This window comes from Propithecus coquereli, unplaced genomic scaffold (assembly GCF_000956105.1).
Source record: "Propithecus coquereli isolate 6110/MARCELLA unplaced genomic scaffold, Pcoq_1.0 Scaffold156, whole genome shotgun sequence".
Classification (NCBI taxonomy): Eukaryota; Metazoa; Chordata; class Mammalia; order Primates; family Indriidae; genus Propithecus; species Propithecus coquereli.
In genome coordinates this window covers 6,076,754-6,092,634 of record NW_012140080.1, presented here as the reverse complement: position 1 = coordinate 6,092,634, position 15,881 = coordinate 6,076,754, and the positions used below count along the sequence as shown (strand labels likewise).

Genomic DNA, 15,881 nt, shown 5'->3' with positions numbered 1-15,881 from the left:
GTCGACTAAAATACTGCTTTGAAGCCCGTGCAAACCACGTATTTACAATAAATGAATGCTCTATTCAGAGCCTGTATGTCAACTGAATTACAGCTGGAGCATGGTGGAGGCATCTGACATGTTCTCCTGGGGGTGCCCGTCCTGCCATCTGGAACCCAGGACCTTGGCTTCATCTGTCTTCTCACCGGAGAGTCTTCAAAGATAACTGTGGAAACAGGACAGAACATTACGGGGTGGGGTTAGAAGACTCTTGCACACAAAAGATCCCCGCCTGCCACCCAGGGCTGCACTGCAGCTTCTCCTCGTTCATGCAAGGCTGCCAAGGTAAGGGAGACACATATGCAAGGAGCTGATTTTTCTCAAGGGGTCGTGGTAGAAAAGGGATGCAATGGGATATGTAGTTGATGGTATGTGAGGACCTGAGGCTGTCTGATAAACATTTATAGGGCCAAGTATCAGCAATTCACTTGATAGCAATTTGCTTCAAAGAATTTGCTGAAGATCCAGAGTCAAGGCAATGAAAAAGAGAGAAAGGAACCCAAGCCTTCCAGTCCGGGGCTCCCACACACACACTGATCACTATATCCACAAAAGGAGAAAGCATGCCTGAGGTTACTATTTGCAATGTCTAGAACTCAGTGATTTCTCTGAGTGATTGCTCTGTGTTTCACTGCAGTGAAAATGAATTAAGATGTATCCAGCGAGACATAAAGAAGATCTTCTTTAATGTGGAATGCCCAGAGGAGACCTCGCAGTCCTTCCCTGACCACACTGTTATGGACAGAGATCAAAACCACCAGTCTCAGGTGATTTCGGTGTGTGCCTGCCATGAGGCTGGGGACACAGTGTTGCCACATTGACGATGAGGAAGACTCTCGTCCCTGGAGACTGACATGCCAGGAAAAGCAGTGAAGTACAGGGGAAGGAACTCTGGACGAGAGATCAGAATGTCTGGGCATTGTGACATTGGGCAAGTTCTCTTCAACCTTCTGGAGTGGTTTTCTTTTCTTCAAAAATGGCTTTATAAAGGTATCTCTCCAGCTTCCATCACAGGGTTATTAAAAGGGTCAAATGAGAACATATGCAAGCTAGCCCAAAAATGTAAAGAGCCAGGTAAAATATAGGGGACTATGATTATGATTACTACCATATTTTTCTGATTGCAGGAGTAATATATTCATTGTAGAAAATTTGGAAATTGCAGAAACACACAAATAAGAAAGTAAAAATCAGCTATAATCTTGTAAAGTGAATGCCTAGCAACAATTTTTTTCCTCCAATTTTTTTTTTGCACCTTTGTCTGTCACATAGAAATCTGAAACAGGAGGTGGCCAGTGCAGGACTGACTATGATTTCAAAGAAAACAAAGGACTTTTAAAGATGAGATCTTATCACACGCAGTGGGAGATGTCATCTCTGCCTGGGTCAGGAAACACGTCTGTCCGAGTTGCCCTGGGTGAGATGAAGGGTGTTTCTTCAAAGAACGTCTTATCGCACTGCACCTGTCTGGCTTCCCTTCTAGCTCTGTCAATTTCTTGTAGCCACCAGGACTTGAACTGTGACTAAATTTGGTCAAAATCAATTATAATAATATAGATGGGGGAAAAAACTCCAAGACTGCTGAAAGAAACCATGTATTCTATTTATGAGCGAGAACAGCGAATTATGTTTTATAGATGTTGTGAGTTTTTCTTGCAAGCCTTCCTAAGCAGGGCAGACTGGGGGTGACAGGGATGATTGCTGCAGAAAGACTCCAAAGGGCTTCTGAGTTGCTAAATTCGCTTCTATATGTGGCGGTCATTCCAGGGAAGCCCCCATTCATACTTCACGATTTTGACATTATGAGTGTTTCGTTCCGGCTTGAAACAAAGGCACACCAAATGGCTTTCCCTGAGGAAAAGCAGTCTGAGGAAGAAGGTTAAGCTGTTAAGGAGAGAGCACACCCTCGGCATTTCTGTGCTCCCTGAGGAGAATTCCTGGTTTTGCATTCAGACTCCAGAGGGATGTGTTACCTGAGAATTTCTGCCTTTGATGTCATCAGAGCTCTGCGTGGCTGCCTCGGCCTGGAGCCAGGGACCAGGTGTACGGCCTGAAAAAACAAGAACCATTTCACCATCTATGAGCCCAGGGACTGGCTGTGCACGCTTCACAGAGAAACTTTCGTTAAACCAGCACTTAAAGCAACGGCAAAGGAACGAAAGGTAACGTGAGCCCATCCACCTGAAACCTCCGGGCTCCTGGCCCTAGACTGCGTGTTTCCACCCCCTGTCTTCTATGTCACAGACCGTGGATGGTGAGGAGTCAGGTCTAATGCACTGTGAGGAGAACAACTTACTAAGGCCTAGCATCTGCATGCGTGTTAAGGGGTTATTTACTCAAAACATACCACCATCTCCAGGTCTGCTGAGGGATGATTAAAAAGTTGGTTAGAGTTTGAGCTCAGGAGTTCGAAACCAGCCTAAGCAAGAGCAAGACCCCGTCTCTACTAAAAAAATAGAAAGAAATTAGCTGGACAACTAAAAATATATATTAAAAAAATTAGCCGGGCATGGTGGCACGTGCCTGTAGTCCCAGCTACTCAGGAGGCTGAGGCAGAAGGATCGCTTGAGCCCAGGAGTTTGAGGTTGCTGTGAGCTAGGCTGACGCCATGGCTCTCTAGCCCGGGCAACAGAGTGAGACTCTGTCTCAAAACAAAAAAACCACTACATATTGCACATTTAGTCGTTGCCAGGTACTGTGCCAAAACTTTACATGTGTTTTCTTCTTTGAGCCTCATCACAGCCCTGTGAGGTGGGCACCGTCGTTGTCCTCAGGTGAGGACACTAAGGCTCTGCTGTTACATAACTTGTCCAGAGACACCCGCTGGTTTAGGGTGTGGCCATGTGCTCTGCTGTGTTCCCTGTACCTGGGGATCCAGAGAGTGTCACAGATATGTTTTCCAGGGATTTGGGGAGACAGGCTCCAGCTCACCACATGATGATCCTGAGGCCAGCTTGTGCCAAGCCAGGGGTGAGCACAAAGATGGCCTGGAAGCAGAGCACGACACAGTGCCCCTCTCCGGGGGTGAAGATTTTCCACCTTTGCCCTCCCTCCTGCGGTTTCTGTTTCTACCCTTCACACCCCAAATAAAATAGCTTTTCTAAAAAAAAAAAAAGTTGGTTAGAAAAGTAAAAGTAACTGCTGATATAAACAGGACTTATGTTTCATGAAGATCCAAATAATTCTCTAAAATACATTATGTTTAAATATTATACAACTTATAATGCATATGAATATATTCTCAGTTAAGAATTCAAAGAATACAGAAGAAGATAATGAAAAAAAACCCCAAGTTCCCTCCGCCTGTCCCTTCCCTAATCTCAATTTTCTATCCCGAATCACCACGGCTAAAAGTTTAGTGTTTATCCCTCCAGATTTTTTTTTCTTTTTCCCATTTACTTACACATATTTGCATATATACAGATATATGGTTTGGTTGGTCTACCCAAGTTTTAAATCTACATTCCCAGGTGTTCCAGCTGAATGGTGTCTCCTGGGATCTCCTCTGCTGTGTTTGGTACGAGACTTTTCTGTTTCTGTCCTGAACAAGGCATTAAATAACTATGTCTCAAAGTCCCCAGAAGAATCCAAGTTGCTGTGCTACTTAAATAGCAATATGAAAAGCATAAATGTTCACCACAGAAAATTTAAAACAATGCAAAACAGATAACCTATGTTCAACTAAAGTTTTTAGTTAATACAGGGTTCAGCATCGTATGATGGCACACTAAGCAACTGTTTGAACGTTTACAAAGACTCCTTTCGGGAAGATGAAATTGCATAAATAGAATGACCTCAACTATTTTTAAAATTCATCAAAGAACCCATAAATAATATACTAAAATGTTTCCTCCTGGGTAGCAGAATTACCATTTTAAAAAAACACTTTTCAAATTTTCTTCAATGAACATATGTAAGTCATCATAAACATCTTTTAAGATAAGGTACATGTTTTTAAACAAACTATCATGTAGAAGAGTATCTGAAACTTTCAAAACATTAATCAAATGGACACTGTCATTTTCATTAAAAAATTTTTTAAATTAGTGAGTGCACTTGTTCTAGAATAAAGATATCTTGGACCAAAAGACAGAGGCAGTGCCAGATTTTTAGCCAGTTTATTAACTGCGTAAAAAGTAAAAAGACATTGATATACAACCCTGATCTAATTTCATATGAGAAGATAACCTTGGAAATTACTGTTCTTAGATTTAAGAAACTCCTGTCTTCTACAGAAAAACCTTCTAGGCAAGAGTTTTGCAACCTTGGCTTTATTAACATTTTGGACTGAATAATTCTTCATTTGGGGGCTGTCCTGTGTGTTGCAGAATGTTTAACAGCATCCCTGACCTCTACCCTCTAGATGCCGGTAGCATGTCCACACCCACTTGTAACAATCAAAAAATGACTCCAGACATTGCCAAATGTCCCCTGGGGGGCAAAATCATCCCTGTTTGGGAACCACTGGGCAATAAAACAGGCTTCACCATAGGTAAACAGTTCCCACCAGTTCTCATAAATATGAACAATAGCAGAGAGGTTAAAGGAGAATCAATTTCTTCATAAAACAGAAAGGCAAACTCTGTGTCTTATTATATATATATATATATAAAAATTCACTCCTACTGGAAGTGAGTGGCCAGGACTTAGCCACGGTTATTTAGAGTACTTTTAATCCAAATATCTCCTTAGAGGGATTTTCCCTTGTGAGATGCCACTAGAATCTCTTAGAACTCAAAAAGTAGAGCCATTCTGCTGAAGCAGCCCTTCACACACGGGCTGCTATCCCACAGAAGGGTGTTCCAGAGTCACCAAAACAGCGGCTTCCAAATTTGTGGCACTGTAACTCCTAGTAAGAAATAGTGTTTACTTCTCTCCCCAACCTCAAGCACCTACTGCTCCTCCAAAGCAGAATGAGTGAACGTTGTTGCTGTCTCCTGTAAACAGATGGCCCCTCTTCCCTCCCATTAAAATAGTTGCGGCTACAAAACTGGTTGAGCCACTTGGTACAGAGCAGCCTGCTATGAAAGATTCTCTACACTGAGGGACTTAAAGAAGAAAAGTGCTTGGGCTGAAAGAGCAGAAGCCGGGGGGCCAAGCTGGCTTCCAGCCTTATATTTTGTCATTTGTAAATCAAGCCAGCCCTGTATCTGTTTTTTCCAGGCACAGAGAGATTTTCATGTCAGAAAACAAAAATCCATTTTGTAGCCAAGCAACAAGAGGATGAACACTGCAGGACTTGGAGAATGTCCCAAAGGATTTACAAGCCTGGCTGCCCGTGGGAGCAGGGTCTCTGTGAGAGCCTGGGTAGGATGCCTACCAGCCCTGGGTGTGGTTCCTGTGAGCCAGGAAGGCGGCTTTCGGAAAAGATGGGCTCCTGTGAGAAGCAGAGCTGTCGGCTCTGGCCCGAAACAGCCTGTCCAAGCTGCGCTCCATCCTGGCATGAGAGTGAAGAGGCAGGTGACGTGGTGGGAGCACTGGGCTGGGAGCAGAGAGCCTGGCTCTGGCTCCTCTTTGCCACAGCTGAGAACAGGGGCAGGTCGCTTTACTTCTACTTTGGTTTCTTCGGCTGTATTTGAAGGACCTGGGCTGGACAACCTCAAAGAGCCTTTCCTGTGCTTACACTGGAGACTTCTTACAATCTCTAAGTGAAGGGTAGGGCAAGTTTCATTGGAAATGATAATTCTAGTACCTGCCAGATCTACACCTTAGAAATTGCACGTCTTTTCCCTCATTCCCCACTGTTGCTGTGGTAGCTGGTATGTGAGCCACCCACGACTCCTTCCTCACCCGTACCCCTCTGTAGAGAACTGAGCCCACCCAATCCCTGAGAGAGTCACCCTGCAAATCCCAGGGCCTCACCGCCCTCTCCACAGGTGCTCAGATCTGGGCTGGGCTAATTATATTCCTCTCTCCATAACTTGTGATCCAAAATTAGTTTTAATGATTATTAAAAACAATACCCACTTATTATAAAAACTTGGACAAATTAGCAAAGAAGAAAATGAAAATCACCCAGCAGTCAACCACTGAGTGATAACCACTTTTAACATTTTGGTACACATATTTCTAGTCTCTTCTATTTTATCAAATTCTCCTTTTTTACATAGATATACAAATTAATTTATTTTTTTAAAAAACTTGGGTTTTATGTACTTTTTTGTATACTTTTTTTGGTATTGCTTTTACTTAACAAGTTAGTGTAAACATTTCCCCATGTCACTAAATATTTGACAGCACTGTTTTAATGGTCGCAGAGTATTCCACTGTGTGGCTCTGCCTTCATTTACTTAACACCATTGTTGGAGTTTGTGCTATTTTCAAATTTTTCACTGTATAAATGGTTTAGCAATGAATGTATGAGGAAAAATTTTTATTTATTAATTCGACAAGCATTTATGGAGTGTCCGCATGCCTTGCTCCATTCGGGAGCTGGAGATTAGCCAGTGAATGAAAACTGAAGGAGTCCCTGACATTTAGGGCCTTCCACTGTACTGGGGAGACAGACAAGGGCCAGGCAAATAAAGTCAAGAAGTGATAAATACTTTGGAGACAATTAGAAAACAGTGTGATGAGAATAAAAGTGACAGGGCAGAGAAAACTATTTTATGAAGGGTGGTCAGGAAAGACCTCTCTGGTAAGGTATTGCTACACTCTGAATTGCGTCCCCCCCAAATTCGGATGTTGGAGGCTTTAATGCTCACTGTGAGGGTATTTGGAGATATGGCTTTTAGGGGATAATTAGGTTTAGATGAGGTCATCAGGGTGGGGCCCTCGTGATGAGATTAGTGCCCTTATAAACCGTGACACTGGAGAGCTTGTTTTCTCTCTCTTCACCCTGTGAGCACACGGTGAGAAGGCGGCCCTCTGCAAGCCAGGAAATGAGCCCCTCCCAGAAACAGAACTGCCTGGCACCTTGATCTTGGATTTCCCAGCCTCCAAAACCATGAGAAAATAAATTTCTATTGTTTAAGCCACTCAGGCTATGGCACTTTGTTATGGCAGCCTGAGCTAAGACAGGTACCATCTGATCAAAGATCCAGAGGAAGTAGGGAGTGAGTCACATGGATATCTGGGAAAGTGTCTCATACAGAAGAAACAGCAAATGCAAAGAGTCCAGAGGCAGGAGTGTGCTTGGAATGTTCTAGAACTTGCAGGTGTTGTTGGAGCCAAATGAGATGAGAGGAAGAGTGGTGGAAGGGGATGGGGGTAGTTCATGTAGGTCTTGAGTCATGATGGAAATTTCCAATTGACTTGGAGCAAGAAGGGAAGGCACTGAAGGGTTTGGAACAGAGGGCAGCATGGCTGGGCCTGGGTGGTGGACAAGCCACTTGGGCTGCAGCGTGAAGCAGGAAGCCTGTTAGCAGGTTATGGCAGCAATTTGAGTGGGAAATCCACAGTGGCTTGGGCCAGGGTGGGAGTAGCACAGGAGGTCAGAGAGATCAGATTCTGGACATCTTTCAAAGAGAGACACCCCAGAGCTTACTGATAACTTAGATTTGGGAGAAGAGAGAAGTCAAAGACAACTCTGAAGTTTTTGGTTTAACAACAAAAAAAGGAGGAGCAGTCAGTGTGCAGGGGAAGGAGAAGGGAGAGAGTGGGCTGCTGGAAACGCTAAGTGAAGCAGTGGTTGAGAAGGAGGGGGTGATGCGCTGCGGCTAACGCCTCTGCCCACTGGATTTGGCAGCGTGGGGGTGCACTGGTGGCCTTGGCAAGAGCTCTTGCCATGCCTTGGAGGGGAGAAGGCCTGGGAGGGCGCAGCTCCGGAGAGAACATGATGAGAGGAAGCAGAGGCAGTACTGGCTGAAAGACGAGCAGAGAAACGGCGCAGGAACCACAGCAGGCGGAGGGAGGCAGTTTATACGCGACAGCACCTTCACAGGTTCAGAGAAACTAAGGAGTGTCCTGGGAAGACAGCAGTCGTGGTGAAAGAGTGGGATGCTGGGAGACAGCTTAGGAGGGGTGTGGTCAGTGCTCATAATCAGGCTCGCAGGGGCAGAGGTGCTCAGCCTCCCACCGCCCTCCGCAAAGGCGGAAATAAATACTCTCCTGCTGGCAGTGTGTTTTGTCTGCAGGTTCTCTCAGTCTTGGGACATCTAATCCTTTGATTTTTATGACACAAACTACCCAATACTGTTAAAGTTATTGCAGTGCCTGGTGAAGAAGTTTCACTGCTAACGGAAATAATGGCGGCTAGTTTTACTGTAAGTGCAAAGTAACTATTTTAAAGTAGGACTAGGATCACCAAATGATACCACCTCATGTCCAAGAATGGCTACTATAAAATAAAAATAAGGTAAGATAAAATAAAAAATAACAAATATTGGAGAGGACGTGGAAAAACTGAAACCCATGCACACTGTTAGCAGAAATGTAAAAAGTGCAGCAGCTATGGAAAACCGTATGGAGTTTCCTCAAAAAAATCAAAATAGAATTACCATATGATCCAGCAAGTCTATTTCTGAGTATTGGAAACAAGGACTTGAATGGCTATTTGTACATCATGTTCATAGCTGCATCACTCACAATAGTTAAGAGGTGGAAGCAGCCCAGGTGTCCATCAGTGGATTAACGGATAACAAAATGTGGTATATCCGTAGAACGGAATATTATTCAGCCTTAAAAAGGAAAGAAATTCTGACACATGTGACAACATGGATGAACCTTGAGGACATAACCTAAGTAAAATAAGCCAGTCTCAAAAAGGCAAATACTGTATAATTCCACTCATACGAGGTGCCTAGAGTAGTCAGATTCACAGAGACAGAAAGCAGAAGGGTGTTGCCAGGGGCTGGGGGAAGAGGGCAGTGGGGAGTTCTTTAGGACTTGGGATGCAAACACAATCATGTTTGAGTTTGGCCACTTTCCTGCTGAACTGGCTGTGACGGAGATGGTTTTGCTGGGAACACCAGAATGAAATCGCATGCTTGGGTATCTGTCTGCCCCGCTTCCTCCACCATGATGTGAATTTCTTTATTTCTCTTTTTTCTTTTTGAGACAGAGTCTCGCTTTGTTGCCTGGGCTAGAGGAGTGCCGTGGTGTCAGCCTAGCTCACAGCAACCTCAAACTCCTGGGCTCAAGCGATCCTCCTGCCTCAGCCTCCCCGAGTAGCTGGGACTACAGGCACGCACCACCATGCCCGGCTAATTTTTTCTATTTTTAGTAGAGACGGGGTCTCGCTCTTGCTCAGACTGGTCTAGAACTCCTGAGCTCAAGCAATCCTCCCACCTCCCAGAGTGCTAGGATTACAGGCCCCCTCCCATGTGAACTTCTTGAGGGCATGTGAGGAATTGTTTATCTAAATCTCTCCAGTTGGGTAAGGGCCTCAAAGTGTGCCTGTTAATAGGATGCTGCCTTCACTCTTTGTACCATCATATGTTTATAAATATGTGTGGCCTATGCATTTTTCCCAAAGGTTCCTTCTGATAGGGTTTCTTTTCAGCTTCTTTTTATTGTGGTAAAATACACATGACATAAAATTTACCATTAGTGACATTTACTACATCCACAATGTTATGTAAACATCACTTCTCTCTAGATCCAAAACATCCACCACTCCAAACAGAATCTCGTACCCATCAGCAGTCGCTCACTATTCCCTCCTCCCCCGCATCCCCGGAAACCACCACTCTACTTTCTGTCTCTATGGATTTGCCTATTTTGGACACTTCATATAAATGGAATCGTACAGTATGTGGTCTTTTGTGTCTGGCTTCTTCCACTTAACGTTGTCAAGCTTCATCCACGTTGTTGCAGGTCTCAGTACTCCATTCCTTTCTCTCGTCCAATCATGTTCCATCGTAAGGCTCTCTCCCGTTTTGTTTATCCACTCCCCAGGGTTTCCGCCTTCTGGCTATTGTGAATAGTGCTGCTGTGAACATCCTGTGTGAAAGTTTCTGTTTGAACACTAGTTTTCAACTAGTGTTTCAGGAGTGAAGTTGATGGGTCATATGGTAATTCTGTGTTGAACTTACTTAGGAACGTAATGCATTTAAAAACATTTGTAAAAACTAGACAAAATCATCCTACCAATGAAAGAAAATAGCTAATAGCTGCGGAGTGGAGACAGCAATGATGGCTAATGGAATAGCTATGCAGCAGGGTACTCGTGTGCTGTGTGTGTGTCGAAGGAGAGAGCACTGCTACTCAGGGCGTGAGAACACACATCTGCCGGAACCGACACTGTCTCCAGACAGAGAAGAACCCTAACCTTGGGGAACCAGGTCGATAGTGAGCAAAGAGGAAAACTGCTAAGGAGAGATGCAATCAGACAGGCAGAACCTGTATTGGACCCACACTCACATAGTTACCAAGGTTCTGCTCTAGGGCTCACAGGGATGGCCGGCACATGCTCACTGAATTTTTCTAGGAGGCTGCTGAAGTATTTCATGTCCACTGATGCCACATCAACCTTAGAACAGCATCTTCATTTTGAAATTGCAATTGCCCTTTCTAGGTTGTACAATGTCAGTTCATTTAATAGTTTATGATGATTATTTTTTTACTGCTCCTTCCTAAACATCAGGAGATTATCTTTGGCAAGCTATGTGGGGTGGTGGGGTGCAGGGGTCTAGCTTTTCTTCCGTTCTCAGGGATGACTGGCACCAGGGGCTCAAAACGCAGCTACCTGTAGATTAGAATCTACTGAATCTGAAGGTTAAAGGACCCCACAGCGCATTACTGAGAAAGGCTGAATAGCGGAAAGAGACTTTTAAGAATCTTCTTTTCCCTGTCCGTAAACTCTCTGCATTAAGGACGAATGACAAGGCATGTCAAGCACCTAGAACAGTGCCGGGCACACACGAGGGCATCCACAGCAGTCTCCATCATGGAACTGGCATTTCATGTTCTCACTGACAGTTCTTCCCCTGCGTACAGGTTCCATGCCTCAGAAGGGACAGAGCATCCTTCCCGTTAGGAGGCACACTTACGTCCTTGTCCCCGTGTGTTCGTGTGTAGGCACCTCCCCAGGGAGGTGTTCCCTACTCAGAGGGAACCGGCCACGTGCAGCCTGGTCCTGCAGGGCCCGTGCTGACACCTGGCCGCCTGTTGATGGAGGGGCCCCCTGCTCTGCTCTCCCTGCCACGTGGGAAGTCCTGTGAGGCCGGCTCTGGGACTGCAGGGGAGGCCAGCCTCCGTTTCCTCATTCGTGCGTCACCTTGCCTGAAGGATTAAGTGCGCCTAATTCCGGGGTATAATAATAGGAAATCCGCTCTTGCTGAACCCCTCAGTCTAACTCCTGTGACTATTTCACAAGAGAAAGGGGCGTTTTATATTAACATCCCCCCAACCTACAGCCTCTGGCAGACTCTTACCCAGCCAGGCACCTCGTGCTCCGAGGCACCAGTGGGACCATCGTGCTGTCTCCTGGGTTCGTCCTGTCCTCAGCCCGCATGCCTCCCCACCACCGTGGCAATGTGGCCCCCATCGCCCACCGCACGCCCACCGCAGTGCCCCCAGCACTCTCAGCACTCATTGATCAGGACGCTCCCACCGCATCGCAGCTCGCTTCTCTCGCATCCCTCTCAGGAGTGTGTGCGCTGGGTGCTTGGTATGGGGGACCCTGCTTTTTACACTTTGCAGCCTCTGGTGCTCACAGGGCTCACGGTGCTCACATGACAGGCAGTTCGTGCACATTTGTTGAATTGAGTGGGACTGTCTTCTTCCAGGGCTATGTCTTCACAGGCTATTTAAACCCCAAGTGGCTGGATTTCCTTCCGTCCTCCTTTGTACTGCTCCCTCTGTCTCCTTCTCAATCCAGAGCAGCGGCAGTCACATATTATTAACAGAGCACACAAGGTCACATCTCTCTAAATGTGCAGTCCCACAGGCCGGCAGGGAAAGACTGGCCCAGGCCGACCCGGGAGGACCCTACCTGAGCAGAGAGCAGGCTTCGTTCCCTCTGCTCTGCGGGAAGCTGAGTCCTGCATAAGGGACTTCACCAAGGTCCCTCTGAAAGGAGAAGGTCAAAGAGCATGGTCCCCGATTCCTGGTCTTGGGCTAACCCTGGACATTAATGACTTTCTGCTCTGGTCCACAGATGTCTGGGATGGGGGGCCATAGTTAGGCTACGGAGTGGGAACACATGGGACCCTCACCCCCTATCATTGACTCTGTCCCCTTTTTACTGGCTCCTGCCCAAGTGGACTGGCCCAGCACCAGACAGGAACCAGCTCCTGTTAACTAGCAGACAGGCCTGCCACCTCTGCCACTCTGGAGGCTGAACAGGTAAGCCAGGTAAGGCCTCTCCTGGAGCCTGATCACACCATGAAATTAGGAGGCAGCAGCTCTCCTGGGCTGTGATTCCCAGCCAGGGCTGTACGCTGGAACCACCTGGCAGCTTTCAGAAACACTGACATCTGCATCCCACCCTAGCCTGGCCTTCAGGCTTTTTAAAAGCCGCCTCAGTCATTCTAACGTGTAGCCAAGGTTGAGAATCATTGATCCAAGGACATTCTCCATTTCGTGGTTTACAAGTATTCTCGATTGGGAGATTTCAGGTTCTTCCCCAGCTATTAATACAAAGCTCCTGTATCTCATTCCGTTGTTGTTTGGGGGTGTTTAGTTCCCTTGCAAAAGCTCCAGAGAGAAGAGGGATGAGTGGTAAATTTAGCCATCCAAATCTGATGCCAAACAGTTAACCTTGGTGTTCTGTGAAAAACCTCTAAATGAACCCTTAGGTATCAGGGCAAATAAATACTCTGAAACTTTAAGAAGTATGAACAGCACTATATTCTTGTAGTAGCACAACCAAACAATGGCATCATCTTTAGACAGTCTGTGACCAATCAATGCACACTGAGCACCTAATCTGGGGGTCTTATCACGGTGGTACTTACTTCTGGGGATCTTGCTGGGGTAAATCTTCTGGCATGGTTTATACTCATCCGGAGGCGGGAAGTCTTCCACAGAATGGAACGTGAATTTGGACTCAAAGTCATCTGCACACACGGGAAATGGTAAGGTTTACTCAGGTTGCCGTTGTGACCCAAGAGCACACAGTTTACTCTGACTGAATACACTGAATTCTGTTTGCCTGCTCAGAGCAAGGAGTTTCACGGCAGGCCATTCCCTGAAGACATCCATCCACTCTTGTTTTACTGGTTGGCTGGGACCAGGGGAAGCAGGAAAGGGGAATCCACAGTCACTCCCCATCACCCAGCCCAATGCACCCCAACCAACACCATAAGGAAGCTGCCACAGGGGCAGAAGTGGCACAGGGCTCTCCAGGGTCCAGAGTTAGAGGTAGGGACCCTGGTACTAACAAGGGACCAGCAAAGTCCCAGCAGCCTGAAGTACCTGAAGAGGGGGACAGAGTCCTCAGCTTGGCTGGAGGGAGGAGCACCGCCCATGTCCCCTGTGGGCCCTAGGCTCCCAACACCAAATGGCTTCTGTCCTGAGCTCCTGTTGGCAGGAGGGAAGGGGTCTTGTGGCCCTTTCATAGGCTGAGTCCCTGCTTTGTGATCTAGGCCTTGTGTCTGACCCCAGCCCAGAACACGAAAGGGATCCAAAGATTCTGTGGCCTCACATCTGACTGCAGGTGACCTTCCTTCCTACTTCCGTATTTTTGCTCTAATGGTCCCCTGTCTGATGAGCCTTCCAACTATTCCTTACCCTTATCCAAGTCAGTCTAGTCTTTCAGGCTTATGCACTGATTTCCCCATGAAGACAGACAGACAGACAGACACACACACACACACACACACACACACAGAGCTTAAATGCTGGTTTTCTTCTTTTCTCTAATCTGAATCAGAAGGCTAGAAAGTGGGTCCTGGAACTACCCAAGAAGCCTTGAGAGAAGCCCTATGTAACAGAGGCCGTGGGCTGTTCGGCACTGGAGTGAGAAGCACGCACCCTGGAATGACAGCTCTGTGCCGGCAAACTCTCTGCAGAGGCCAGGGGAAAGCACGTGCTCACTAGCAGCACTCACCGATGATGTGCAGGCTTCCGTTTCGTAGCTGCCCTCCGGGCTGCTGTGTCGGGGTCCAGGCTGGGGCCTGCTGGCTCTTGCTCGAAAGCTCTGTGGTGGGCGATCTCGCCGGGGGTGCAGGGGGTGGATTTAGCTTTCCCCCACTGGTCCCTTACAGAGAAGATGATGGTGCACTCAGATACAGGAATGGGGATGGTTGATGCTATAACCTTACGTGAGAGGTTAAGTATTTGAATCTCGGGATGTATTATGATATCGTGAGTAAAAGGGCAAAGTTTGGAGCCAACCTGCTTGGCATTGAATTGCAGTTCTCTCACTGGGATAAGTAACATAGCTTTTTTGTGCCTCAGTTCTCTCATCTGTGAAATGGGAGTAATAATAGGACACACACCTTCTAGGGTTATTGAGAGGTCAAATGAGTTGACTGGAGTCGAGTGGCATGTAGTAAGTACTCAATAAATATCAGCTTCTGTGATAACATCAGTGATGGTCCTCATCATCAGACCCTACGGCCCAAAGCAGGCGAGTGACGCAGTTATGAGAACGGGAAGGGCTATCTGTGGTTGAGGCCCAGAAGGAGGCCAGGAGGAGGAGCTGGCAGGCTCGTTCCTGCCCGTGTCTCTGCTCACACTGGTTATCCAGCATTGCAACTCTCATTTCTCCTTCCAGTCAGCCTAACCCGACTTGCTCACAGGGCCCAACTCCAATCCAACCTACTTCCTCAAGCCCCTCCTGATCACACTGGGGAGAGGCTCACTCTCTTGCAGTAATTTCCCACATGGCTCATTTGGCAATCAATAACCTGCCGTCTTGGCATATTAGTGCAGGTATGCCACTGTCACTTATTTCTTCAGTGATATTGCAAAAATCACTTTGCTTCTTGAAATGATGACAGTCACACCACGATTATCTGCGCCAAGATGTTCATAATTATGATCTTCCCACCAAGGTGGGCTGAAACAGAAACTACCCTTATTTTGAACACGGACAAACCAAGCTTTACATCTGAAGACCCCAAAAAAGAGGTCAGACGAGCATCCCTTCCTGGCCTGCGGCTGCTGCTCTGGAGCCAGTGAAGGCGCCTGGGCCGCCGCAGGTGCTCTAGGTCACCAGCCGCCATCCTGGTGCCTCCTTTCCCTTCGGCATCTGCTAATCTTCCTTTCTCCTTCCCAGGCTCCTTCCTCTCCCTTTCTGCTCCTCCTTTCCTGGGCACAAGGACCCACTAGGAATCTCCTCGCTCCCATGAGCAGGCTACAGGGGAGCAATTCACCCTCTTTTGGACAAACAGCTTCTCTGCGTGGTAAGACAATAACCCTGTTAGAGCCCCAGTTACGTGCAAGTCCTTTATGCACATTTTCCCATTCAATATTCCTAACAATCCTACGTGACAGGTGGTATTATTATTCCCACTTGGCAAATGAAAAAAAAATCATGAATATTAAAAAAAACCTAACTGGCATGAGGTTCCACAGGAGTGGGTGGGGAACCCAACATTTGCACTCAGAGCCCTCTGAATCAAAAGCATTGTTTTTTTCACCACCCCATGAACATTTAAAAATGAGAAATATCAGAAGGGGCTCACCAGTACAAATGCTGGCTCTCATGGTAACCAGTCAGTTGAAAGGAGAATGATTAAAACTTTATCTCTTGTGATCAAGGCTCTTAAAGACATCTTTGCCCTCTGTACCAGGAATTCCCTTTAAGAAACTTACCATTTAAGAAAAAATCCAAAATGTAGACTGAAATTTCTATGAAAGTATTTCTTGCAATATTACTCATGATAACAAAAAATGGAATCAACTTAGATATCTAACACTGGTAACATGAGGTATACTGATCATATTAATATACTTATAAAGAAATTTTAACAATTTGACAAATTTCTTTTAATATAACATTAAATAAAAAA

General features: G+C 46.3%; 1 protein-coding gene across 1 annotated transcript in view; it reads right to left on the bottom strand.

Annotated features, from left to right (window-relative positions):
- WIPF3 (WAS/WASL interacting protein family, member 3) overlaps nucleotides 1-15,881 on the bottom strand; it is a 31,360-nt gene continuing 15,479 nt past the window's right edge. Inside the window, exons 6-9 of the mRNA XM_012640678.1 lie at nucleotides 13,973-14,122; nucleotides 12,879-12,980; nucleotides 2,013-2,089; nucleotides 1-205 (exon numbers count right to left, since the gene is read on the bottom strand). Of these exons, the coding sequence (XP_012496132.1) occupies nucleotides 182-205; nucleotides 2,013-2,089; nucleotides 12,879-12,980; nucleotides 13,973-14,122 (353 nt within the window). The 3' untranslated portion in view covers nucleotides 1-181. The remainder of the gene's footprint in view (nucleotides 206-2,012; nucleotides 2,090-12,878; nucleotides 12,981-13,972; nucleotides 14,123-15,881) is intronic.